The sequence below is a fragment of the Sparus aurata genome, chromosome 21 (genome assembly GCF_900880675.1).
Source record: "Sparus aurata chromosome 21, fSpaAur1.1, whole genome shotgun sequence".
In the NCBI taxonomy this organism is placed as follows: domain Eukaryota; kingdom Metazoa; phylum Chordata; class Actinopteri; order Spariformes; family Sparidae; genus Sparus; species Sparus aurata.
In genome coordinates, this window is record NC_044207.1 from 33,093,650 (window position 1) to 33,120,739 (window position 27,090).

General features: G+C 46.3%; 2 protein-coding genes across 2 annotated transcripts in view; one reads left to right on the forward strand and one right to left on the reverse strand.

The window, feature by feature from the left end:
* The window catches only part of myo10 (myosin X), an 88,465-nt gene extending 71,296 nt beyond the window's left edge, over positions 1-17,169 (reverse strand). Inside the window, exon 1 of the mRNA XM_030403298.1 lies at positions 16,687-17,169. Within this exon, the coding sequence (XP_030259158.1) occupies positions 16,687-16,707 (21 nt within the window). The 5' untranslated portion in view covers positions 16,708-17,169. The remainder of the gene's footprint in view (positions 1-16,686) is intronic.
* Positions 17,170-25,812: 8,643 nt separating this feature from the next.
* basp1 (brain abundant, membrane attached signal protein 1) overlaps positions 25,813-27,090 on the forward strand; it is a 48,495-nt gene continuing 47,217 nt past the window's right edge. The window contains exon 1 of the mRNA XM_030402369.1: positions 25,813-26,069. The gene's annotated coding sequence lies outside the window, so the exon portion shown is untranslated. The remainder of the gene's footprint in view (positions 26,070-27,090) is intronic.

Genomic DNA, 27,090 nt, shown 5'->3' on the forward strand with positions numbered 1-27,090 from the left:
TAATTGCTCAATGGTCCGTAAAGCTGCTGTGGCCTCCGTGTGTCTGAACACGTCTGACTGAAGTGGTTCTGTAGGATCCGGTGGTTCTACCTGGCTGACTCAGCAGGGTGTGTGTGAGGTTTCACCGTCCTGCAGCGGCTGATGAGTCTCTGATCGTGACCACAAGCAGGGAATCCCCGGACACACTGGAGGCCGAACAAGGAGGTGTTGTTCTGGTGGTTTATGTGACGGCGGTGGGACTGTAGATCCTGTAAACATCAAGCTTCACATGTGCTGTTAGAGGAACCACGAGGAAACGTAACGACAGGCGTTTGAATCCGAGACGTGACGACCAATGAGCAAACACAACCGTCGACAAACAAACCTCGACATATTTATTCATCGGAGCGATGAATTCCTGCTGACAGCCAGCGTTTGTTCCTGTGTTCGAGTCACCGTGTCTCATCAAGTATTCAGTAGCTCTCATTATGTGGTTCTGGTAACTCGCTCTGATAAACTGGCTCTTGATTGGACGCCGATGACAGCGGATCGCTAATGAGGCCGGTGCTTATGACTCAAGACACGCATCCATTATTCAGAGCTGTAGATGAACTGCAGGACAAAGAGAGATGGAGGACTTTGATGGTTCCACTTTGGTGCATTCACACTGAAAATATGTAGAAATGCAACATTTTTGACGTTGGCTCCGAGAAAGCAGCTCGGCCAGCGACGCTGGAGGACTGGAAGTTAAACTGGGAGTCTTCCAGCGTGTGAATAAATAGCATGTGAATAAACAACATGAATATGGAGCAGCCCGGCGCTGGAAAAAGCATGCACGCTCAGCAAACCACCCCGTGTAATTACAGGCTGGAAATAACTGCTAACAATGTGCAGTGAATCAATTCTGCAGAGAGAACAAATGTGAAGACGTCCCATGTGTTTTCAGGGTCAGAACCGGAAAGGTTGGAATGCGTCGACTCCCCCTGAATATTTGATAAAGGCGGGTGGGTTCGGTCGTGAGCGGAGGCTGATGGAGAAAACAGGTGTTTGTGTTTAACGCTGCGACCTCGCTGCTTCTTCAGGATTGTTCACATGCTCCACTGACTGAAACACAGCAGCACGTGTCGGATTCTAAACAGATAAAAACATCCAGCAAACATTAAAACTTAAGGAGCATTTCTAAACGCTCCACACCGTCCACCGCCTGCACGCTGAGACCTTCAGCACACTCACAGCGCTCTTCATTTTCTTTGAATCGACCCGTTATCCAGCCCTCGGTGCCAGCACCTGGTCCTGGCCCGGCTACAGACGACTGAGAAGATGCTTTTGGCTTCTCGTCTCAAGAAACAACAAAGGGGCACGAAAAAATAGTTCAATAACCCCCCAACATGAAGACAAACACACTCATCCTGCTCATGAGAGGAAGACGAACACGTTCAAAAGAGTCTGAACACAAACAGCTTTGAAGTGAAGAAATTCTAACTTGCTTTTCCTGCTCTGACTCAAGTCTTTGTCCACAGACTTCCTGCCTTTCACATGGAGTATTTTTAGCCATTTTGCTTCAGTCCAAGGTTTGGACCCCGGGTGGGACGAGCAGGTCGTCCTCATCAGAAAACGACTTGTTGAACCAGCTTCTCACGATCTGTATTCATGTTGATTGCTCGGAGGCGACCTCTAGTGTCTGCAGGAATAACTACAGCAGCAAATGAGGAAGTCAGGTGACATGGTCAGTCTGCACAGGGTGCAGGAGGACGAGCTGGACGGACTTCCAGACGAGAGACGGCTGTTTGTGTACCACTGGCTGATAATTATTGTATTTGGGTAAAATTATTGTCATAACCACGACAACAAAACAGCTGTAGATGTGTGATTTTATTGAGCGTGCAGTTAAAGTTACAAACGACAAACAACAGCAGGAACCTGAAAAGCAAAAACGACATCGTGCTCCTTTAAGCTAAGTACGTAAAATAAGTTCTTTGGGATGATCCGGTTGAAGACGGGGGCTGATTAACAACCCTTTAAACTTCAAACCGTCTTCAGATGTGGTGTGTGAGCTGCTGCACTCATCATTCATCCTTCACTACTGACTGTGGAGGTTTTAAAGGTGCCTGCAGGTGAGACAGTCTCAGCTGCAGAGAGCACGGACACGTCTGTCTCACCCCGAGTGATTAAAAGTCAAAATAAAATCTCTTTCTGGTGGTTTGTTTTCTGAACGAGGAGCTGCTCTCGAGCTGTTTTTGGTCTGCAGAACAAAGCGACTGTGAACGCCACGAGCCCAGGCTGTAATCTCACTTATGCTTGCTGGGCAGCTTCCTTGTTTTCTCCTCACTGAGTCAAACATGCAACATCCACAGAAAAAAAGGCAGAGGGGTTTTTGTCTGCCATTTTTAGGCCGGCGTTTTCAGGGGGGGCCTGTGAGAGACGGACCAGGACATTCAGCTAACTCTGCTGGTTTTATTTCACTGTTTCACTTCTGCTGTCTGTCAGCAGGACATCAGGAGAACTCTGTCAGATCAGACTTAAATCAACTAATGATTGATGAGATTTTGGTGTATAAGTAAATCAGGGATCCTGTTGGCTGCATGTTTATCCAATCACAAACTCCAAATACGCCAACATTTATGTGTTGTCTACTTCTGCTTGTAACCACACGGATTATACGTTCCAGATTTCATGAGGCCAGACCACAGGAAATCCTGCTCTTTATTAAATAAAGCCAAGTTATTTTCATGTCCGACAGCGATTAGTCGAAGGGAGATCAATGCTGGCTCGTCTGCACGATGGACTGCGGACTCCTTTTATTAAAGACAGGGCTGATGTGGATGTGTAAGCCTCGCGATGGGAAACTTACTGATGAACCAAAAGTCCCAAAGAGCCAAACTGAAAAGAAAAACTGACTCCTGATGAAGCGAGTCCTGTCGTGACTCATCAGTCGCCACAATCAAGCATGAAAAGCGATTCGTCTCCGCTTCTGAAGAAAACAAGCAAATCGAACTCACATGAGGAGAAAAATCTGAGAATCTGAGAATCTGAAGGCGGAACTGAAGTTTGCAGAGACTGTTGAGGTTTCTGCAGAACCTGCAGCTCCGGATCAACGATGACCCGGTGCTGAACTGACTGGACTCAGCCCGGTTTCCACCACTGAAGACCACTCAGGCCCATAAAGGAGGGAAATGACCAAACTCCGTCACTAAAGCCCACCTGACCTACTTTCTTCTGCTTTGACTGTGTGTGTGTGTGTGTGTGTGTGAGTGTGTGTGTGTGTGTGTGTGTGTGTGTGTGTGTGTGTGTGTGTGTGTGTGTGTGTGTGTGTGTGTGTGTGTGTGTGTGTGTGTCAGCATGTACACGTGAGAATGTCGGTGTGTGTTTATGACATTGTTTGGACAAGTGTGTGAAAGGAAAAGTGGTGTGTGTGCACGTACAGCTACATGCATTAAACCAGCTTTGAGGAGGTGAACATGGAGGACTGTGTATTTCACTGTGTGTGTGTGTGTGTGTGTGTGTGTGTGTGTGTGTGTGTGTGTGTGAGAGGCTGGCAGCTGAGGCCAGAGCTGCCATGTGTTTCCCAGCTGTGGTCGCCTGGCGCTGGTTTTGCAGACTCGGAGCAGAGTGAACGGGCAGAATATAAATACCGTCTTCCCCTCTCTGCCTTTCTTCAGGGAACAAACAACAGACGCCTTGTTGTACAGCGAAAAGGCCAGTTTTCTCCAGAGAAACACAAAGTGTGTGTGTGTGTGTGGCTGCATGAACTAAAGCAGATTTTCACTGTGACCTGGAAAAAATCTGCTGACGTTTAAAAAGGTGGGAAAGTGGCGACACGTGACAATAAGGCTGAGTATTGTTCTTCTTCTGGTGTGTAAAGTTAGAACACTTCTCCTAAAATCCAGTTTTTATTCACGGCCACTGTGCTGCGACATCATGACGTATGTACCAGAGGTCAGCGTGCTCAGGCCCGGTTGTGGTCCGAGCAGTGTGAGCTACAAACATCACCTGACTTTGCACTGGCATGACAGTAGATAAGAAGACTGAATATTCAGTTTTGAAGAACTTTTCCTTTATATTGTGGTTCCCGTCGCTGGTGGCGGGGTCTGCCATTCCCACATGAGATTCCAACACACCAAACGTTGAATCAGAGCTGTTTTTATAAGCATCAAAACACAACCAAACATTCCAGCTGCTGCTTCTCATTAAACGTGTTCAACTGATGAAACACAAACTGGCTTTTATTGTGAAACAGTTGCAGGAAACAAAACTGCAGATGGCAAAAATCATGATTATCTCAACTTCAGAGCTGTGATGAAGTCTGAAACACAACACGACCCGTCACTGCTGCTCACTTACAGCTTTCTACGGGAGAACCGGTCCAAGTTCTACTGTGAAGCCTCGGTGCACTAAAGACATTTGGACACAACTGAACAAAGGAATGCAGAAAGAGAAAAGGCGACATGCAAACATCAGATATTCTGTAGTGAGAAACACGTTCAGTCTTTCGTATTGAAATCCACCAGAACTGTGATGTTTCTGCCGAACTCTCAGGTTCTTGTTCTGACCCGACATGTGAATCACCTCTGACGTCACTCCTGCAGCACTAACACACCTCCACCCTCCATCCCTCTGGTCCAAACAGTCAAAACATCTCTAAAGAGAACTTTCCTCTCAGTTCTCATACACGAGCTGATCCAGAACTTCAGAACCAACAGCCTGCGTGACTCTTCTCTCGTTCTGTTTTTGCCTGAATAACTTCATATTAGGATTTCTCATCTTTGAGCTCCTTTCAGAGAGAATCCAGCATCTTCAAACCAAATAAGATTTTCCACTTATCTCGTTGGGTCTTCACTGACCTACATTTTCCTCCCTGACAGATCCGAGTTCAGAACCAGCCTTGATCTTCAGGTATGAAATCCCTTTGAAGCAGCTCGACCCATTAAACTGCACAGATAACCTTGTTTATTCCGTCTCGCTCCGTTTGCCCACTTCAGTGTGAGAACGGCCGGACCGAGACGTGCTTCAACCCTCTCACCCGCTTTCAACTTCCTCTAATGACTTTATGGCTTTTTTGGACGCGTGTCAAGACACTGAGTGCACTGCTGAAGGCAATCTAATAATTCTGGTGGCTTGGACGTTGAAGAAGTGGGTTAAGTGGCGAGGCGAGGGTAGAATTAGAGGAGAATGACTCTGCAGTGCACGAGTAAGCAAACTGGAAGGGTCTTTTTGATCAGCAGACAAACCAAAGAGTGTTTGAAACAGAGTATTTCACACAGTTTAACCAGGAGATTGTCCTCTGGGACGCACGTAAGGCTGCACGATTCAATAGAGAGGTGGGAGGTGATGTTTACCACAACTGACACAGCTCCTTTATTTTGATCGAGAGCATTTAGACACACAGGACACAACTTGTGTCAAGAAACTATAGAGATATTGCCTTTTAAAAGATTTTTAGAGAGGCTGAATATGACTGAAAAAGTCCCTCAAGACAACAAGCTGGAGGAGAGAGAAGAAGCAGGTATGACAGACTGTCACGTCTTACACTGTAATTTAAAAATGTAGGTCAAAATTAAGAAGATCACCCGGTGTTTGATACTAGAAAGACAGTTCTGGTTTAGGAATCAAACTAAAAGACATCCAGAGTTTAAACCAGCAGCCCGACAACAACAAACTGTTTATTCCTCCGTCATCGTTCCTCCAGCAGAGAGAGCAAAGAGCCACATGATGATAAATCAGGACTGATAACAGAGTCTCACCGCCCGAGGAGAGAAGCTGCTCTGTAGTCTGGAGGTACGGCACCGAGACAAAGTTTACTTTATTTAGCCGGAGCGAGGGCGTGAAGGGTCCCTGCAGGAAGCTGACAAAACTATCTCATCATCTTCTTCTGTCGTGCTCAGCCGAACAGAGAGGCTGAGGAGCTCGGACACCCGGAGGGAAGTGGCATCAGATGAGCTTCCAGAGGTGGATCAGGATCAGGATGCATCCTGGGTGCCTCCCTTTGGAGGCTTTTCAAAGCATGACCAGATGGGAGGAGACCAGAACTCACTGAAGGGATTCTGATCTAATCTGGCCTGGGAACGCCTCAGGATCCTCCAGGAGGAGCTAGAAAGTGCTGCTGGGAAGAAGGATGTCTGGACCACCCCTCCACAGCCGGACCAGGAGGAGCAGAGGACGGGCTGATGGACTTTCTCACCCACGCTGACAAGTTCCAACTTTAATTCTTTTAAACAACACTTTGAAAGTTACAAACTTCATGTTGATCTGGAAGTCTGCAGTTGAATGAAACTACGTGTTTTAACAAGACAACAGGTGGGCAGTGAACAAGCTACTGAACCAACAGGTAGTCCACAAAACGAACATCACATTTCAACCCAATCTGAAAACACACCTCTTCACCTAAAGCCAGCTGCCGCTCCTGAGCAGACAGAAGTTTGTTCGTCTCTGTGAACGAGACGCCACAACTCCACTGACGACGCTGCCGCCTCAGTTTGAACCTCTGGGTTTATTCTAACGCTGAGGTTCAGCGATGAGGCAGCTTCAGACCTCGTCATCAGCGTGACGGGAAGATGAACATCTCTGTCTTTGTCTCCGGGCTGTGAATGAACACGAGGCTGCAGCGAGTTCTTCACAGAGAGCTGCTGCTCATTCAATGCAGGTTTTGTTCAAAGCCGCTGAAGCAAATCTGTCGGTCGATTCAACTGGAATCACTTACTGATAAAGTGCCGTCACTTCTTACTCACCACGGACACGCAGACCTGTTTCCACAGAACATGACGTGGGAACTGATATTTCAGTTTTTACTCACTATAGTGGAGGTATTTTAAGTATGCAGGAGAAACCAACACTAATAAAAACAAACAGGGAACATCGTTAATTACACGTCCTTACAAGTCCAAACCAAAAGTACGAATGACTAGGACGACACTCTGTCCTATCTTATACTTGTGTGAAGAGAGCAGCCTTCTAAATACACAACTGTCCTTCATTAAGATCCATTAATTGACACAGTGAACAAACGATAATTGTTCTTCACCTCCACGCAGGCGAGTCGCTCTTCCTGAGCTGTGGCACTGAACATTTATAGCAGAATATCATGACGTCACAGTGTGTTTAACCTCTGACCTGCTGGATATCTAACGCTACTACTTCATCTAATTTTCAGTTGGACATTTGTGTAGAATTTCATTTTTAATTATCGTATGAATTCTTGAGTTATGGCAAAAAATGTGTTTTATTTTGGACACCAAATTCTAATCAGCTCATCCTCAAGTCCGAGTGAACATTCGTACCTGCAGAACTTCTTAAAATATCACGTTCCAACAAACTCATCCACCATCCAGGTTTCACGGGACTCTGTTGAGTACAACCAAACTACTAACTAACAGACACGGGAACAACTCTTAATGGACTCGGAGTGAAACTGTGAAGCTCTGATTGTCTTCTTGGCTCGACGCTGAGCAGAAAAATCAATCGGCTCATTAAACGAGACAATAAGTTTCCAGAGTGGAGAGAGTCTGAGACAGAGGAGGAGAGCTGCTCTGTCTCTCTGTCGAGGTAACAGGATCGCATGAGAAGAGGCTAATTACTGGAAATGGATGTTTGGTTGTTCGGGCCGTGCCGAGCCTGCACTGTGTTGTGTTGTGTTGTGTTGTGTGTGTGTGTGTGTGTGTGTGTGTGTGTGTGTGTGTGTGTGTGTGTGTGTGTGTGTGTGTGTGTGTGTGTGTGTGTTTGTGTGGAGGGGGGTTTCCAGGAAGCTGCTGTCAACACAGAGTTCAGGATCAGATAACCCTCCGACAAAACTCCAGATCTGATCAGAACCCCAAACAATCACCGACTCCTTTTGAACTTATAGAGACGACTTAAAGACAGCGAATGGAAACGGAATGAATAAAGTAGAATATCTTCCTTCCTGCAGGTGTTTTCTGTTAAACCATCAGTGTTTTGTAGACCAGGTGACTCCTGGACGTGAGCCAGGTGTGTGTGTCATGTGTAACCTGCCTTCAGGTAAACGTGAATCATAAATCACAACACGCCGCAGGACAAACCAGCCTCACCATGACAATTACACACTTCTTCTGTCAGGTGTGTGTTAGTCTGACAGGTGGGACACGTACAGGTGAGAACATGCAGACCACGTCCTGGAGGAACCTGTCCGCCGTCCCTCAGGACCGACTGATGAAACACACACACGACGACTCCTCCTGACGTTCATTTCACTTCTTTCATTAAATTGGCAACACAAAAATATTCTGCTTAAACTTTAACAATTAAATGTTTCAGTCATTGTTTTTAAAATGTCTCATTCCAGCTGCTTTAACTAACAAGTTGTTTTCTGGCTTTAACTTTTCATGCTGATTGCAAAGTCTGTAGAAGAATGACATCATCCGCCTGTAGATTTGTTAGATTACTCCCACAAAAACAAAAGAGAGATTACGAGACAAAGAAAGCTCGTCTGTCATCTGAAACAGGAGGAGGTGTTGTTTCCCCGCTCGCCATCCGCAGGTAACGGTGGAATAACTGTGGAAACTCTACACTGCTACAGAAAAGGTGAAGAGGGAGAGTGATGCTAACTGAGGTAGAAGGAGAGCGAACAGACGGCGTTCACTGGAGGAGAAGCTCCGGTGTCGTGATGAAGACGGTTCCCCCGGTGACGTGTGTTCCCTCGAGACGCTTCAACATCAGCTTTATTAATACAACCGGCTGTTGTACTGAGATCAGTGTCCGGGTCAAACTGGGATTCTAACGGTTGTCTGCTGCTTTGGACAATAGCAGCTAGCAGATCCAGATGAAGAATACTCTGAGGAATAACGGCGATAAAGACAAAACTCTGCTCTTTACACAGACAGAGATGAAGGTAAAAGCTCAGATTCTGCAGCGGTGCTGGTTGCAGCAGGTCCGAACACTCGTCTGCAGCAGAGTGACGCCTCGTCAGCGGAGGTAAATCAAACCGGGTCGGATCCACAAACTTCATTCCTGGTTTTAATTGACCGTTTCAGCAGCGGGGAACCAGGAACCAGGACCCAGCGGGACGCTCGGGGATTAGTGTCAGCAGAACGTCCCGGGCTTCAACTCATTTCACTGGATCTTGAAATATTTCCCTCCGCAGCCACCGAACCAAGAAATGACCTCTCCTGCAGCGGCGCTGGTGCTGCAGCGGGTCTGAGGTCGGGTCGACACGGAGACGCGTCACACAGGAGGACTGACGGCTCCTAACATCATCATAATGGACTTAATGCTTTATTACACTGCAGCGATGGAGGTCGCACAGAAGTCAGGTGACAGCAGAGGTCACCAGCTGCATCTGAACACACACACACACCTGAGTGAACACACACACCTGAGTGAACACACACACACACCTGAGTGAACAAACACACCTGGTACTGTCTTTACCTCAATAATTCCAACCTCAGCTCAGTAAAGCGGCACACAGAGGATCTAAACGCTCCTTGATGGACATAAAATACTGTGCCTTGGATAATAATGTGTGTTTGTGTTCTGCTCCGGTCTTGTGAGTCCTTGTTACCTTTCATGACGACATGTTGGCCGCTCAGGACGACAAATAACGGTAACATGATGACATCATAAGGATGTGGAGGCAAACAAACCAGGAGACCAAATGGAGAGAGGTCTTCAGGAATTACTTTGGACAGAACAAGTTGTGATTGTTCTCAGCTGATCAGTCACGTGAGATGAATGTTAGCTCTGATTTGCAAAAGACAAAAGAGAGCGTTCAAACTTTCTCTGTGAATAAAAGGAGGTTCGATCTAATATTTCTAATGCATTATTCTTTAAAATGCTTCATGGAAACGCGGCGTGTGTCTCACAGTTTCTCCTGCAGCACAACGTTAACAGAGTTCACATCGCTGAGCTGAACCTTCTGCTCTCCATGTTCTGTGTGATCACATGTGGAGGGAGCTGGAGAGAGTGCGAGGAGAGGAAGTGTCAGGATCCAGAGGAATGTTTAGAGCCATCCGGCAGGAAGTCCAGACTGTAGAGAAAGCCCGAGGAGGAGGCCGAGCACGGTGATGAAGAAGAGTTATGGACCGACAGGCTGAACACGCAGGACGAACTGATCACACTGTGATGCTCTCGTCTCACTTCTCATGTTGTCTTCTTCAGAGCAGACTGAAGCGACGGCCGTGACTCGGTGTGTTCACAACACGCCGGGTAAAATCCATTTCCACACATTTACGCTCATGTTCCAGCCACATGTATTTTTCTTTTCATGAAAGAGAAAAAGAGGAGCGTGGTTTAATATTCTTGGCCTGAAATCTTGAGTGTCTTCTCGAGGCGTCTTTCTCTCTCACACTGACGGCAGTAACTCACCGCAGCTTCAGAGATGAATCCTGCAGCTTCTTCTGACTTCTTGTCGGGAGTCAGACGTGTTTTTAATGTTGTCAGCTTCAGTCAAGTTCACCTAAAATCAAACTTTGTGAACATTTGTTGAATTTTAAAGATGCATTATTGTCAAGCTGGACAATAAAAGAAGTGTGATGAACTCGTTTCATTTCTTCAGCTGTGTTTCTTTGTGTTCCTCGATGTTTTCGTCGGCTGTCAGTTTGTATTTTTCTGCATGTATATTTTGAGCGTCACACTGGGAACTGCAGCTTAAACAAGTGGACAAACAAACAAAAGAAAATTTTAACGTAATCCTGAAATCCTAATCCTCAAACTGACGTGTTTTCAGTCAAAACATATGTGTGAGATCAGCCTCGACCTCGTCCAGCACGCCGGCCTCTTTATCACCATATCTCAGTCCCACGCACACAACGCTGCTGTTGTGGCATCTAAATCATGGATTAACCTACAAACAGAGACAAGAAGCAGATGTGGAGGAACCTGGGGGAACCTGGAGGAACCTGGGGGAACCTGGAGGAACCTGGAGGAACCTGGAGGAACCTGGAGGACGGACGTGTGGAGCACTTCGGAGATCAAGTCAAAAATGTGTTATCTTAAAGAGAAGTAATCCCTCAGAATGTGAGATCAGTGACGGTGATCTGCTCACACAGAGGCGGCCATGTTGGCGCCTGCAGCCGGTAAAGATCAGTTGAAGATTGGTTTTGCTTAATTTGCCTAAAATTCACTTTTCCTGAAGACGTGCTGTGAATGCAAACAGAGACGCAGATCCGTGTTGTGTTGAGCTCACGTGGCTCCACAGTTTGACTTCACGTCTGCTCAGAGATCAGCTCCATCAGATCTACAGCTGAATGAAAGTCTCCACCTGAGGTCTGACGTCTCATCACCGCCCTGCAGAGCTGCTTATTAACAATGATTAATATAAACAGGGTGTTTTTGGTGTGCAGTCGTCGTGGTCGCAGCCAGCGGAGGACATAAAAACAAACAGGTTTCCTGTCTGGCTCTGCAGCTCCAGGTCTGACACTTTGTTTGATTTCCCAGCGTCACAGCTGCCCTGCTGGCCTCCATACAGTCGGCTGAGAGCAGTGAAACCAGTTTGAGATGGAGTGCAGGCGGCGCTGGCTCGGGTCCAGAGCGTCTGCCTCCTCCAGAAGGTGTTATTTCAGTGGCGGTGTAAAAAGGCCTCAGCAGGCCGGCAGCCAAGCTCGGCTGGCTCAGTGTTACACTGCTTTTATCACATTAAGGTGACGTGAAGAACTCTCTAATCGTTTTGTTTCAAGATAATTAATCAAATCAAAACTGCAGGAACTAAAAACAATTACACTACAACGCCAAAAGTATGTGGACACCCTACAGAAGTGCGAGAGTTCGATTAACACTTCTGGTTTAACTCAGAGCGATCGAGCTGAACTCTTTCAGAAAGTGTGTCTTCAAACGAGCCGTCGTAAGGTTATGATGTCACAACTGTACAGCCACTGCTCTCTGGAAACACACCGGCAGATCTGATTCAGAACCAGGGTGGGCGGAGCCTGCTCAGGCCTGTGAGAGCTGACCAATCAGAGGCTTTCCTGTGAGGGGATCTGATCTGGGATCTGATCTGGGATGTAGAGGTGCTGCAGCAGTGGACAGGATGAGGAATGTGTAGTATTCATGTGTTGAAGTCTTGAGTTTAATGCATTATTTTTTATTCCACATTAATCTCTCATAGTTTTACTGCTTCTTCTTCTTCTTCTTCAGTTATATTCCTCACACTCTGATTGGCAAAGAAATGTGTGAGCGTGTAAAAGCTGCAGACTGAGCAGGATTTCAGCTGTAGAACAACACAGTTGTCTGCAGACGACAGTGAGCAGCGGAGGACGTCTGCAGCACCCAAAACGACGAATCTGCAAGCTGTTTGAATTCCTGCGAGCTCCTCAGGTGTCAGGTTTCAGCTTTACAACGAGCCGGGAGCCTCAGAGGGAGGCAGGGAAACGCTCCGACACAGCACTCAGACTCCAACGCTGGAAATCATCATTACAATTAAGCAACATAAACCGCTCGGGCCTCTGTTTGTTGTGGGGAGCCTATTAATGTCTGTGATTGGCCTGTTAGCTTTTATGGTTTAAATGAGAAGCGCAGGCGGCGGCGGAGGCCTGTGAGGGAGGGAGGGAGGCTGAGAGCTTCAACCAGCCAGCAGACTGAAACAGGATTATTCTGGAAGTTTACGCGTCTCTGTGTTTTATTACAAACATGAAGCAGAAGCTCTCAGCAGAGTTCAAACTTCCAGCAGCTCGTCGCCAACACCCAGCTCACGCTGCCAGAGCTGCAGCCGCCCGGGAGGCTCCAGCCTGCTGATCGTTTGTCTTCCAGAGGTCGTTCTCTTACAGAGAGGCGCTCAGATGTAACTCAGCTCTGCCGACGTGAATCAGGTCGTTCTCACCAGCGTCAGAGAGCAGACACTGCTGACCTACTGAGGCCACACACACACACACACACACACACACACCTCATCTCACATTATGTCAGTCTGAAAACACGTTTGTTCCCTGAGGACTCACAGGAAGTCATGAGCGATTTAATTGTTCCCATCTTTCTTTTATTCTTGTTTATTAAAGGAACATTTTACCTTCAGACGCCTGAAAACACTCAAATCTAAAGAATAATGACACTGAAGTTTATCGCACGAGGTGACATCTTTAACCTCACAGACCGGACTCTTACTTCATCCTCCTGCAGAGACGTTCTGTTGCACTGAGGTGTAACGGCGATAAAGAAATCTTGACTTCTCCTAAACAACCTGCAGCCTCGGCGTGTAATTTCCTGATCATGTTCATGTGTCCAAACACAGTTCAAAGTCTCTTTATCAGAGAAGTGTACAGTTTACTGCACCGGAGCTCGTCTGCAGCCCGCCAGCCGGCCCAGAGGAAGAAGCTACATCTACCTGGGTCTGTTAGCAGACTGGACGCTGCAGAATCGAGTCCAAACAGAACATGTGTGAAAACACTTGCCGCATTTTAGGACGACGGCTATTTTTAGCTCTCGTTGTTTCGTTCAAACAACAATTCAAAAACACAAAGATCTCCACACGACAGCGTGAAACAGGAAGCCTGACTCTGACATCAGGCCTGGCTCACCTCTCGCCTCCTGGTTCATCTTATCTCTGAGTCTTTTTGTCTCTGATGAATTAATTTGCCTTGGCTGACGATCACAGCTGAGGCCTTCCTGCTCTCTGATTGGTGGCCAGGTGAAGCCTATCACGCGCCACGCCCGCCAGTTCAAACACAAACAAACCCTGTAACCGTCCGACTCGACCCGCTGACTCCACTGTGTCAACACACACACACACACACACACACACACACACACACACACACACAGACACACACACACACACACACACACACACACACACACACACACACACACACACACACACTCTCCTGCAGGGTGTCAGGATGTTCCACCTGAGTGAACCTGCCTCGTCCTGCCTCACACCGCTGCTGTTCTCAGTTTCACGGCAGGATTTTTACTGTTTCAACAAGTTTTTCCACTCTTCATTTTTACAGGATCCATTTTTTTCCCACATAAACGTGGTACCACAAAAGAACCGAGCGGGTTTGTGATTCTGACACAAGCAGGTCGTATCCTGTGCCAGTGTTTAATATGACTGTGTGATCAGGGTCAAACTACGTTTAATGCAGAACTGTCTGGGAGATTAAAGACATTTCTCTCCAAACTATCAAACCAACACTGGGCTCACTGGCGCCGCTCCACAGAAGGTCCAGTCTGTGCAGAGCGGTTCCACGTTTGGCAGGCGTAAAACCTGTGCAGGATATAAAGTGATTCATCGGCCAGGAGAGAAAAATGACCGGGCGTTGAAAATGTGCAGCCTGGAAGCGCGGCACGGCTCTATTTATAGTCCCTGTTCTGACTCGGGTCCAGACTGTTTTGGCTGCAGCTCAGTAATTAGAGAGGAGAAAGGTTCTGCTCACAGACGTGTCGCTGTCAACACGTCCGGGTCTCTGGAGTTTGGGACGAGGTGCTGCTGTTTACTCAACATTCAATTTAAAGGAAGCTGCTGGAAGAAACTCAGACTACAACGACAGAAGAGAACACGATGTTTAGGTCCACTGAACCGAGCACAGACGGTGTCGACGGGTCAGTCTGTCAGTCGAACCGGACCTCCGACACCCTGCAGCTGTAGGCTCAGCAGAACCAGAACTTTATCTGTTAGCTATAGAAAGTTATTCCTGCTGAGCTGATGTTTATCTCAACCTCAAACGCAGATGGAGGAACACGAACAGGACGAGGTCGAATAAAATCTAGTTTTTGGTGATTACAAAACAAAAGAACCAATCACAATCGCCAAACGGGCCTCTGAGGATTTGTGCGTCTGAGTTTAGATACTGACGGGTTTCACAGTGAATCAGTATTTTCAGGAGCTGGTGGTGGACAGAGTGTCTCTGTGCGTCCCTCATCTCAACTGTCTTCACTATAAATATGGAACTCTCGGTTTCCGTCCCGGCTCACATTCCTCTGTTGGCCTCCGTATGTGGCGGCTGGAAGCTGGTTTACTTCCTCGTCAAATGCCCTTTTCCTTAAAGACTGGGCTCTTTGTTTCAGCTGCGATTAGCTGGCAGATATAAAGGCAGGCAGGCTGATATTTGAGACTATTGTGCACGCCTGCCTGCTTCTGGCACTCACAAACATTCCCCCTCTCTCTGTCTGAGACTTCAGGAGAGCTCAGCAGCCAGATGTACCGAGCCCTCGTCACGAGACCGGCCCGGAAACCTTAAAGCTGGCGCTGTTTGTTTAATTCTCACGAGCGCCGTGAGCTCAGCCGGTCTCGTGACCTTTGGCCTCGCTGGATATTCAAAATGCACGAGCACCAATGAGAGAGCAGGCGAGCTTTCAACCAGGAAGTGTTTCACCGTTACACCAGCACCTGAGGAGAACCGGTTTTAAATCGCTTTTTAAAAAAAGGAGAGTCAATCAGTCGTCGAGCTGACTCAGCCTTTCGGAAAAGAGGCTGTCATCACGGCGCTGAGGGCCAGAAGGAAAAAAAAGCTCAGGAGTGACTCAGGTGTTGCTGCTGTTACCTGGCCGACGTCAACAGAGAGGTGTGGAGCCCGACGAAAGCGTATCAGTCATGAGTCACAGCTCAGGAAGATTTACACAACCTCCTGACAGACTGAGCTGAGGTTTATCACCGAGGCTGCCGTGGAGCCTGAACTCACCTGAGCTGAGACTCACTCACCTGTCAGAGCGACAGGAACTGAAACTGAGATGTCGATCAGGTTGTTTCAGTCATGACCACAGGGTCTTTCCACAAGGACAAAACAACACCTCACTGCTTTCTTTAATCCGTTTAGCCGTCTAACAATCAGCAGGTTGACTTTATTTTAACTTTCTATCAAAGGAAACAACTTGAAATGTTTGTCTCAGCAGTCACCGTTCTTAAAATGTCTCGCATTGTCTCGTTTGTGATTTTCTGGATAAATCAAAAGTTGTTCGGTCTGTAAAATGTCAGAAAATATCCAACAGTGTTTCCCAAAGCTCGAGACGACGTCCTCAAATAAAACATATTCAGTTATTCCTCTAAAATGACTCGGCGCTCGGTCAGTAATATAACTCGTTGGTCACTAATCAATTCATCGGCTCCAATTCAAGAACACAGAACAGCAGATAAATCCTCCCAATCAAGACGTTCAGTGCTTTTGCTTGAAAGGAGGATTAAAGATGATGAAACATAATCTGAGACCGTTCTGCTTCTCGTCTTTACATCTGCTTTATCAACACAACAGGATTATATGCATGAATAACTTCAGCATCAGACAGATGATCAGAAACATATCACCAATCAATAACAGGTGTCCTGCTGTGGTTGGTCCAGTCAGGAGCTGCTGCTGGGACACAGGTCCAGACTTCTATATTTAGCTTCACAGCACTTTTTTTTCTCTTTCTTGGAGGAAACCAGAAAAAGAGGTGCGGAAATACCAGAGACCCACTGGGACCTGGTCCAGCCCCCCCCAGTCTGAGCAGCACCAGGATCACGGCCCTGCTTCAGAACTGAACTCAGGACTCCTTTAAAAGTTCTTTATGACACCTTTGGTCCCATTAACATCCCTCTGATGGTCCAGTAGGAAGCTCATGTTGACCCAGTTCTGCCTGACTGAGTGTGATCACTTCATCTGCCTGCTACAGAACATTTGAATAACTTTGTTTATTCTGATCCTGCTGCACTTTATGACTCCTGTAGTCTTCTGATACCACATTAATATTCTGATAACAGCTTGTAGTGTGTGTGTGTGTGTGTGTGTGTGTGTGTGTGTGTGTGTGTGTGTGTGTGTGTGTGTGTGTCCATCACGCTGCAGCTCTTCTTACCTCAGTGAAGAAGTTATCCATCGCCCCTCGTTATCTTAATCCCCGAGGATCCGCTGTGTGCAAACCGCGCGTCCCGTCGATCCACCTCATGTGTTGCGAGTTCGGTTCCGAGCGACAGAAACAAAAAGAGGAGCGGGTCCGAGAGTTTCAGTCCATCATGTTCCTGCTGAGCGGCTGCAGGCTGGAGGACAGACAGTCAGTCAGTCAGTCAGTCAGTGTGGAGCTGCAGGAGTAATCCACTCTTTGTCTCATGGGTTCCTCCTCCAGGAGCGTCCTTTAAAAACTTCCAGCTCTCCTCCTCCAGGAGCTGTGTCTCCTCCAGGAGCTGTGTCTCCTCCGCGCTCCTCTGTGCGCCCCGCCGCGGCTCCGTGCGTCACGTCGGTGCCGTCTGTGCGTCGGTGGTCGCTCGTTTGGTCAACAGGGAAACGTGCAGCTGAAGCGGAGACACGGGAGGCCGGCGAAACTTTGGAGACACTCACTCAGTCACTCACTCAGTCAGTCAGTCAGACCGGTGCACAATAATCCTGAAGCTCCACCTCCACAGCCTCCTCCTCCTCCTCCTCCTCCTCCTCCTGCAGCCCGGCCGTCTCTCTGACTCCTCCTGCTGTCAGGAGTCTGAATCAGCCTGGAGATGATGACCACAGGTAGAAGGCTCAGAGGCACAAAGGCAGAACGACGAGAGGAGGAACTTAAAATAAATTCTCACATTTTAAAACTTTTTTTTTTTTTTTTTGTGTTCAGGTGTCGTTTCAAAGGTCAGAACTGGACTTTGAACCTCAGCCTACAAACCAACACGGAGAAGTAAATAAAGTGCTCAGAGAAACTGAAATATTATATTTAATGTCCCATGAAGACGAGCAAACTCCATCTGCTGATGAAGATCCAGCCGCGTGATCGAAAGCTCTGAACATCAACTTCAACTTAAGAGAATTTGTGAGCACTTCAGGAAACAAAACACGGTCCACTCACTGGTTCCTTTAATACAACAACACATGTTTTATTTCTCATTTATAAATTGCTGCTTCAAAACCTGTCTGAAATATAAAACAAACAAAAAAAACATTCTTTTATATTATTATAATTTTCGTTCAGTAGTTTTTATGTCCTCCTGCTGACGACACGACAGACCCAGTGAGAGTGTGATCTCCTCCTGGAGGTACAGAAACATTTGTGAGTTAGAATAAATCACCTTTAAATACTTTATGTAATTTCTGTGTACAGAACTAAAGTTACATCAGTAATGTGATTATTTCCACCAAAATCACAACGTTATACAAACTTAAACCAAACTGTCCTCTGACAAAGTCGCTGGAGGTCGAGTTGTTTTGGGAGTTGATTATCAATCTATTTCATTGTGTAGGTGTGAAGAGGTGTTGGATTAACAAACGACCCGAGAGGTTAGAACCTAAACAGAACCGGACCAGAGTGAGTCAGATTCAGGGTGAATATGTGAAGTGTTTTCTGATCTGTGAGAAATGATCTCAACTGAAGAACTCCAGGAGTTGCAGCTGAATTAAACATTAACATCCTGTCAGAACCGAGTAGTTTCTGGGTCACTGGACAAACAACTGGTACTGACGGAGGTTTTAATGTCCAACAGAAACATTTACACCACAGAAGAAGAGTCACATTCAGTTTGTTTGTCATCCTGCTGCTCCAGAATCAGTCCGAGAAGAATCTTTAGTTGTGGAGGAACATTTGACTTTCTCTGGTTCTGACCCGAAGCCTGAGAGCTGCAGGCTGTGCAGTCTCATAATGAGCTGTATGGTCGAGCATTAACATTCCAGCTGTGGGTCAACAGCACCAAGTGTAATCCAGCAGAACCCTCTGCTGACCTGCAGCCCTCCATCAGAACAATCACAGCACCAGTTTATATTCTCACATCTGCAGGAAGCAGAACCACGATGTTTTATTTTAAGCTCCTGAACAGTTTCATTCACAGCCTCATGAGAGGCAGGAGGCGTCCGAGGTGCTTCATGATCCTCCAGTTTCTGTGTGCAGTCTTTGTATTCTGACGCTCTGGGCCCGTTTTGAACTTGCGCGACACCAAAACCGCGACATTGCTGCAGATTCTGTGATCCTGTGACTATCAGCAGCTCGTCACAGAGCCAGAACTCAATCTGAGCCCGCCACAGGACAATAAACACACAGCCAGAACTCATCTCATCCTCAGAGCCCAGCAGAACAAAGTCAAGCTCATATTCAGAACATCTGCTTGGAGCCGGTTCTGGTGCACACTATGACTTCCTTTACCTGGAAAATGAGTGCATACTCCATAAAGCATGTGAACTAACCATGCTAACTTCCAGATGCTAACTGAAGCTCACGTCATATTAATAGAACTCAAAGACTATTAAAGTTAAAGGTAGAATCAGTAGGATTTGTCCCAGCTGTTCCTGAACGCACCACAAAGACAGTTGATAGTTGAGTGTCATTCCCAGGACGTCAAATAGACACATGTTGGGTTGGTAAAACGTCCCGAGCAGCAACAAAGAGAGAAAATCAGAAACTCTCTGCAGATACGAGACACTAACACGCCTTTTCTCCACATTCCAGTCTCCCTCTCTGTCTGTTTACGCCTTCTTACGGCTTTTACGTCTTTGTCTCGTCTCGCTGCGTCTGATAGGTCCACATCAGTCTGCTGGTGGTGGGAAATAACAATAATCCAGAATTCAGCTCAGATGCATCAAACTAAAGTAACGAGGCTGTTCTGAAGCTGTGAGGAGGAGAAAGTTCAGAGTGTATGTTTATATGAAGTGTCGGCTGGATGTCAGATTCCTGTCAGCAGTAAACCGGCTCAGTGCTTCTGTTAACTGTCTCTACCTGCCTCAGGTTATTGGTGCTAGGTGTTCTGTTCCTCACCTGTTTGTCTCCGAGGTGTTTCTCCTCCTGTTATCACGCTCACAGGTCAGCAGGCTGGACGGTGACCTGTGACCTCTCACTCCCCACCGCTGCCAAAGGTTAAGTAACACTCGTTCCCTGCAGCGACGTCTTTAAGCCCCTGAGGATTCCTCAGTCAGGGTCAAAGTGGATTTAGTCTGAGGAGTGAGCTCTGCCCACCTTTAAACCCTCAGCTCCACCTCTCTGGTGGGTGTTGATGTGTCGGTGCTGAGTTTGAGAGCGAGGCTGATCTGCCTGCTGAGTGACGAGGAGCTGCTGAACCTCTTCAGTCTCCTCTGCATGTTTCAGCCTGTTTACTACAGATGTGTTGGGATGGCTGGTTGTCCGTTGACGTTAGTGAACTCAATTTCTTAGCTAACGTTTGTTATAGTGTTTCACAGTGTTGTAGAGGAGCAGCAGAGACGCACGAGGCCTTTACAGGAATCAGAACACAGACTGCTGCAGGCAGCTGAGAGTGGAGGACTGATGTGATCTGATCTGAAGTGACTGTTCACACAAACTGATCCATGCATGTAGCTCCACTGTGTTTACAGCCTCCAGACTGTTGAAGTTGACCTTCCATGAGGTCAGGGTTTGGTTCACTCCTCTGACATCTTTTTATTTACTTCTTTCTTACACGATCTACCATAACTGTAGAAGTTAAAGGGATATTCCGGTGTAAGTTTAATCCATGGTCTAAATCACCGTGAAACTGTGTTAGACTCCCTCTGGAGAGATCAAGTTAGCAGACCGCTAATTTACGGAGTTTTATCAACCTCAGAAACGACCGCACGACAACAATACACTGCAGTAAATGGATCCAAATATAAACCGCCACCAAAAAGCCACAAATAATGCTCAGAACAGCACCAAACTTCAGCAACAGTACAAATAGGGTCTCAGCACATAGTCCGGGGCATCTAACCTCCGCTAGCTTAGCTGGATTTCTACTGAAAAGCTGACTAAATTTACCACTCTTCTGCAGCAGCTTCCTGTTGACGGGAAGTCCCGACGAGTCGATTACCGAGTGCAGTAGAGTTCCGCGGCTCATGGATGAAAATGTATGATTATGACTCCATGGAAAAGCAATCAGACATTTTCATCCATGAGCCGCGGAACTCTACTGCACTCGGTAATCGACTCGTCGGGACTTCCCGTCAACAGGAAGCTGCTGCAGAGAGTGGTAAATTTAGTCAGCTTTTCAGTAGAAATCCAGCTAAGCTAGCGGAGGTTAGATGCCCCGGACTATGTGCTGAGACCCTATTTGTACTGTTGCTGAAGTTTGGTGCTGTTCTGAGCATTATTTGTGGCTTTTTGGTGGCGGTTTATATTTGGATCCATTTACTGCAGTGTATTGTTGTCGTGCGGTCGTTTCTGAGGTTGATGAAACTCCGTAAATTAGCGGTCTGCTAACTTGATCTCTCCAGAGGGAGTCTAACACAGTTTCACGGTGATTTAGACCATGGATTAAACTTACACCGGAATATCCCTTTAAAGCCACGACACACTACAGGCAGCATCAAGAAGAATCAGCAGTCGACCATCAGAACAAGACTCTGACTTGTGAGACCTGCACCTCTCAGAGAGCGCCCGGAGGACCACAGGAGCCTCTTGTCTCTTGTCTCTTGTTGTTTGATTCTCTGCCAGCATCCCCTGAACGTCCAAACGCCCCAAAACAGGATGAGGAAGACAAACATTTCCTGTGGCCGTTTTCAGACATCTACCAAAGATGTGAGATAGCGGAGCCGGGACTCCTGCTGACGCGTGTCAGTGGTGAAGCCAAGACAGACTTCCTCCACCCGGCGTCCTGCAGAGGAGGACGAGGAGAGAGCGGAGCAGTGACATGTAGGAGACGTGGAGGAACCTGGAGGAGAAGGTTTTATAAAACAGGCTGCTCTCTGTTCCTCAGGTACTTTTGTGGAGGTTGAGATTTGCGCCGTTGTTGTCGACACTTCCACTTCCATCGTCCCCGTAACAGACGAGCTCTCGAGCCCTGATTCATATACATGGACAAGAAATCACTATCATGGATCAAAGCGTGTGAGCACGATCATGTGTTATGGTTTTATTCATGTTCTGAGGCTGAAGAGACGCCACACGGAGACTGTGAGACTTCTGATTGGTCGGCCTGGTTGTTTCTCTCCTGCAGGTTTCTGATCCTGAATGTGAAGAAGACAAAGACTCTGTAATCAGCTGCTGATCAGTGAAACACATGGAACACCCTCCGCTCAGTGCCATCATCACGCTCTGTCACAGTGAAACACTGATTTTATTTTTTTCCAGAATGATAAATGATTAGTAATGATGAGTCTTTGTGAAACGAAGATGTTGGGGTTTAATTTGTCTCTGGTGAGGCAGCGTGACATGAAGTAGAGACTCCAGCAGACGCAGGGAGGTTCATGACTTTTTACGTCATGAATGATGACGCAGCGAACTCTTTGAAGCCGGACGGAGACGTTTATTATCATGAAGCTCTTATAACGAGTCGGATAGAAACCTGAAGAATTCAAATACTAGATGGATCGAATGTTTGAGGAAGTTTAACACAAACATTCAGGGTAGTTTTCGAGTCAAATAGAAATCTAGACTCAGACGTAAACTGTCTTTACAGTGTTTAATTAATCGAGACTAATCAAATTAAATATATTAAAATCCACCTGATCTGGATCCTCATCAAACTGTTCTCACTGATAGAAACCAGCCGACTGAACACACCTGATCCTCTGAAAAATTAATAAATATGGTGAAAAAGTTCCCATCTCACAAAATGTTCTGGTTCTGTGAGTGACACCACCAGAACCACAGAAGCTTTTATATCACCTTCTTCATACATGTTACCCTTTAACTTAGTACAAGTGTTAATACAGCGCTGAAATGTTCTGTTGATCCACTGATCGTTTGGTGCGCGGACCAACAAGAGACTTTCACCATGTTTGTTCAGTCCAAATTTAAAAATGTATTATGATGACATTCAAATAATCTGAAGGAAAAGCAGCAAATCAAACGAACCCTGAAATGTTTTTACAAGAGAATATGTGCAGATTAACTTTGTGCCGTTCTACTCATTGATTGAATTAAACGGGACTGTTGGACATGTGCTTGGTACGATCAATCAAGAATAATCAAAACAAATATATTTATAACTGCTAGATTTTTATCTGGTTCTGCATCAGGATCGATCCAGCCAACTAAATGACCATGTTAAAGAGAAGAGAAGAAACACGTTCTGGTTCTGTGTCTTTATCTGGATCCACAGCAACATTTAATGGGTTTCAACAGAACCTCCCTGCTGGAGGTAATGATGGTGATGAGTGCGGTCCGTCTCACACGACTCGTCCTCACCACATCACCAGAACCAGAACACTTCAAAGCTGCTTTTGAACTCGACTTTTTCAAACTGTTTGTGTTTTTACCCCTGAGGCAGAACCTTCACTTCATCTCTTTATTCTCCACAGGCAGACGGTTTCATGTAAATCAGGTGGTTCTAACCCCGTGATCCAGATGCAAGTGAAAAACAAGGAACAGAACCAGCGCCATTTACCAAGACGTGAGATAAAAACAAAGAATCGAGCAGAAGAAGAAGATGTTTCACTCCACTGTCAGACGGAGATGCAGCACTACACAGAACCTGCCTGGATGTGAGTTATCTGTGGCGCCGGTCCATTATTGCCCCCACCAGAACTTTCTTTAAAGAACAATACAGCTGTCAGAGAGTGAGATGTTGCACTGACACTTTCAGATAAACCTTTTAAAGGCTTGAGCAGCTTTGTTGGTGCAGCGTGTGCTTAGTGCTGTCAGGTTTAGACCTGGATGTTAGCAAACAGAGCGTTCGCAGGAGCTGAAGGGTCAGTTATAGTTCATAAGCAGAGGGCCCGTCTCAAACAGGCAGGATTTATCAGCCGCTCTGGGCAGAGGTCGAGGTCAGCCGGGTCAGTCAGAACAAACTGACCTCCTCCTAATCCCCACAGACTTCCTGCTGCAGGAGGGGAGCGGGCTGCAGAGAGAAGATCCTCCGGAGCTGAAGATAACAAACTGCTGACTCACTCACTGACTGACTGACGATGGAGAAGACGTGTGATCGTGTAGTGAAGCAGAGAAAACAGTTCAATCCTGCACGTGAAGACAGAAGCACTAATGCACGAGTCACTGAGCAGGAGGAGGCTGCAACATGATTATTACCTCCACAAGGAGCGCGTGGTTCACTCCTGTCTGTTTGTTGGTTTGTCGGCAGGATTAAATAAAAACTACTGAACAGATTTTCATGAAACTTACACAGATGAAGTGTCTCCACCCAGAACACACACTGTTAATGTTCGGGGCGGATCAGAATAAACAGACGGATCGAGAATACATTTCTCACTTTAAGGTGTTGTTTCTTATGTTTTTTAAATTAATTCTCAGGGAATAATACGTCGATGGAGTTTGTAGGTGACTGATATATAAATATCAAACCTGCAGCTGATCTCACAGAAGACGAGCAGAACCTTTGGACCACACAGCAGGTCAGACCCTGGAACAGTTTCTCACCCGGGTTCAGAAGAACCGGCTGATCATTGGACTTCTTTGCAAACGTCCCCATCTAGTGTTTGAATGTGAGTACTACAGAGAGACACTGACAGTCAAACACTTTATATTTTACTGTCAGTCGGACAGAACTGACGCCTTCCTTTAGTAAATATTAAGAAAATCTTCAGAACCTCTCTGATCGGAGCAATTTCAGTTTCTGATTCAAACAATGAACTAAAGTTTTTCTACTTATTGATTAGAATTGATTTGTCAGTGAACGTGACGTGTGAGGACAAACACACACACACGCACACACACACAGAAAAGCCTGGACACATTATCACACTGTGGGTAATGATATCTCTGGTTCTGATGGATCCATTTGGATCATTTGTTTTTAAACTGTCCACAGTGAGTCCAACAATACTAGACGACGGGCCTACATTACCCACAATGCATCTTAGGCACTGAGTGACATCACTGGTGGCAGTTTATCAGATTACATGCAGCTTCTTCTGGACCTGTAAACCCACTTTTCATTTCACAAGTAAAAGTTCTGAATCTGTCCATTAATCCATCCATCGATCATTTGGTCCGTTAAGATTCTTAACAGGGTGAAAAATGCTGTTGAGATCAAAACAACACGTTCAAGATGTTCGTTTGGTCCAAAAGACTTTATTACAGATACGTGAGATTATCAAAATAATGTATTTCTTAATATCTATTTATTTTATTTTATTTTTTTTTACTTTTTTTAGAGGTCACAGAAAAAGTCCTAAAGTATCTGATATTAAATGTAATAAAGTATCAAGTGAAAAGTAAAAATAAGATGTAAATATAATGTCGAATTATCTGATATTCAGCAATTTCTTTCTGATTATTGGAATCAGTCTTTTTTGGTCCCATTGAAGATAAATGTGCTGCTTTGGCGCTGATCCAGCATGTAATCTACAAAGTAACTAGTAACTAAAGTAATCAAATAACTCTAGTGGGTTCAAAAACAAAATATTTGCCTCTCACACGTCGTGGAGTGGAAGAATAAAGTAACAGAAAGTGGAAATAGTGAAATACCTCAGAGTTGTACTGAGGCACAGTACTCGAGTAAATTCACTTAGTTACATTCTGTAACTGATGATAGTTATAACACGTTACAGAGTTTAGATGAAACTTGATTTATTCGTCATTTTAAGAAGAATTCTGATTGTTTTCTTCTCCTAACATGCAGACAGGTGGAGATTACTCTGGTGAATGTACTCGAGTAAAGAATCAAAGTTACATGTAATGTAATGTAATGTAATGGTTTCAGTGCAGGTGATCAGTGTTGTTCCACCTGTCAGGTGTCTGTGCATCAACAGGTGACTGCAGCCACAGACACGGTGCGCAGCTACGGTGGCCGGCAGGGGGCGCACAGAGGCAGCGGCGGCGCAGACACACAGAGGGCGGAGCCGTAAATCCTCTAAAACACGCGCACTGAAAATGTACATTACCGTCCTGCTCGCAGAGGAAAATCTGAGTAATTATTTCCTGATAACATAAATCCAGCGTGAAGATCGATCAGATATGAAGATGTGACTGAAGTGTTGGATTGTTTCTGCTGCAGCCTCAGTGAGCTCTGTGACATCATCGATATAAAGATCAATGATCGAGGGCGGTTTGTTTAATATGACAGTGATCAATAACACTGAATATCTGCTCACAGCCACATGATTAGAACCCGGCAGGAAGTGTGACATCACATCAGGACTCACACAGTTAAACACATCTTCCTCAACAGGGACATTTTTGGATTGTGCATCAGCGGCGTGTGTGTGCGTGCGTGCACGAACCCACGCGTGTGCGCTCGGGTGCGTGTGCGCGCAGGCGGAGGATCGGAGCAGAGCCGTACCGTGCAGCAGGCACAAGCCGCTGGGCGCGCAGGAGAAGCCGCAAAAAAATACAGCAGCCGCTACTTGAAACTGCGAGGAGAGCAGAGGAGCGTCCGAACTTCAGCGTGCACGGTAAGAACCGAACCCCCGAACCCGCCCTGCTCCTTCCCTCACACCCTAACAGGCGCTTTGGACGCTTGTTGGTATTTTTTTTTATTTTATTTATTTTTTTTTTTACATCTATTTCTCTCCACCACATCTCTTTTGTCTCTTTTCCTCCATCTCTCCATCTGGGGAGCGCACGCTGCTGGGCGCGAGACAAAAGATCCGCGCGGTTTAACGGAGGGAGAGAAGAAGAAGAAGAAGTAGAAGAAGAAGAAGAAGAAGGAGAAGAAGGAGAAGAGCTGAGATCAATTTAACATTTTACTGAAACACATCATTTCTTCTTCTACCCTCCTTTTTTTTTCCAGGCGAGGAAAAAAAAACGTTCACGAGCGCACAAAAAAGGGGTGTGTACAGTCTGGAGGCACACGCGCCTCAGCCGCGCGCACACACACGCACACACTCACTGACACACACACACATTCTCGTTTTTCACACTTTTATTGAAGGAAAATGCGCACGGGCGTCTTTTCTAATTTATTGATCGCTGTCAGATTTGTTTCTGATAATCTCATATCCTCGCGCTGCCATGGCAACGCAGAGAGGCGCGCGGGTTTATTGATTTATTTTCCTCATTTTTGATTTTTGTGTGTTTGTTTCTTGATAATTTGCAGCCAGTAAACAGTTGAACGTCCAGAAATAAGAGGAGCACCTCCGCTGCTCGCCCCACCTCTTTGTCTGTGTGGAGGTGTGACACACACACACACACACACACACACACAGCGGCTCTAACCAGATTATGTCATGATTCAGATGAATTATTGATCTCTATTACCGTTTTATTGCACCGAGAAGAAGAAGAAGAAGAAGAAGAAGAAGAAGGAGAAGAAGGATGGATGGAGGAGGAGTGGGGGGGTTTGGGGAGCGCGTGTGGGTTGATGGGGGGGTGATGGAGAATCGTACCTGAACCACACACACACACACAAACACACGCGCGCACACACGCACGCATCTTCTGTTACTGCTGCATCGATGTTGGATGTTATTCCTG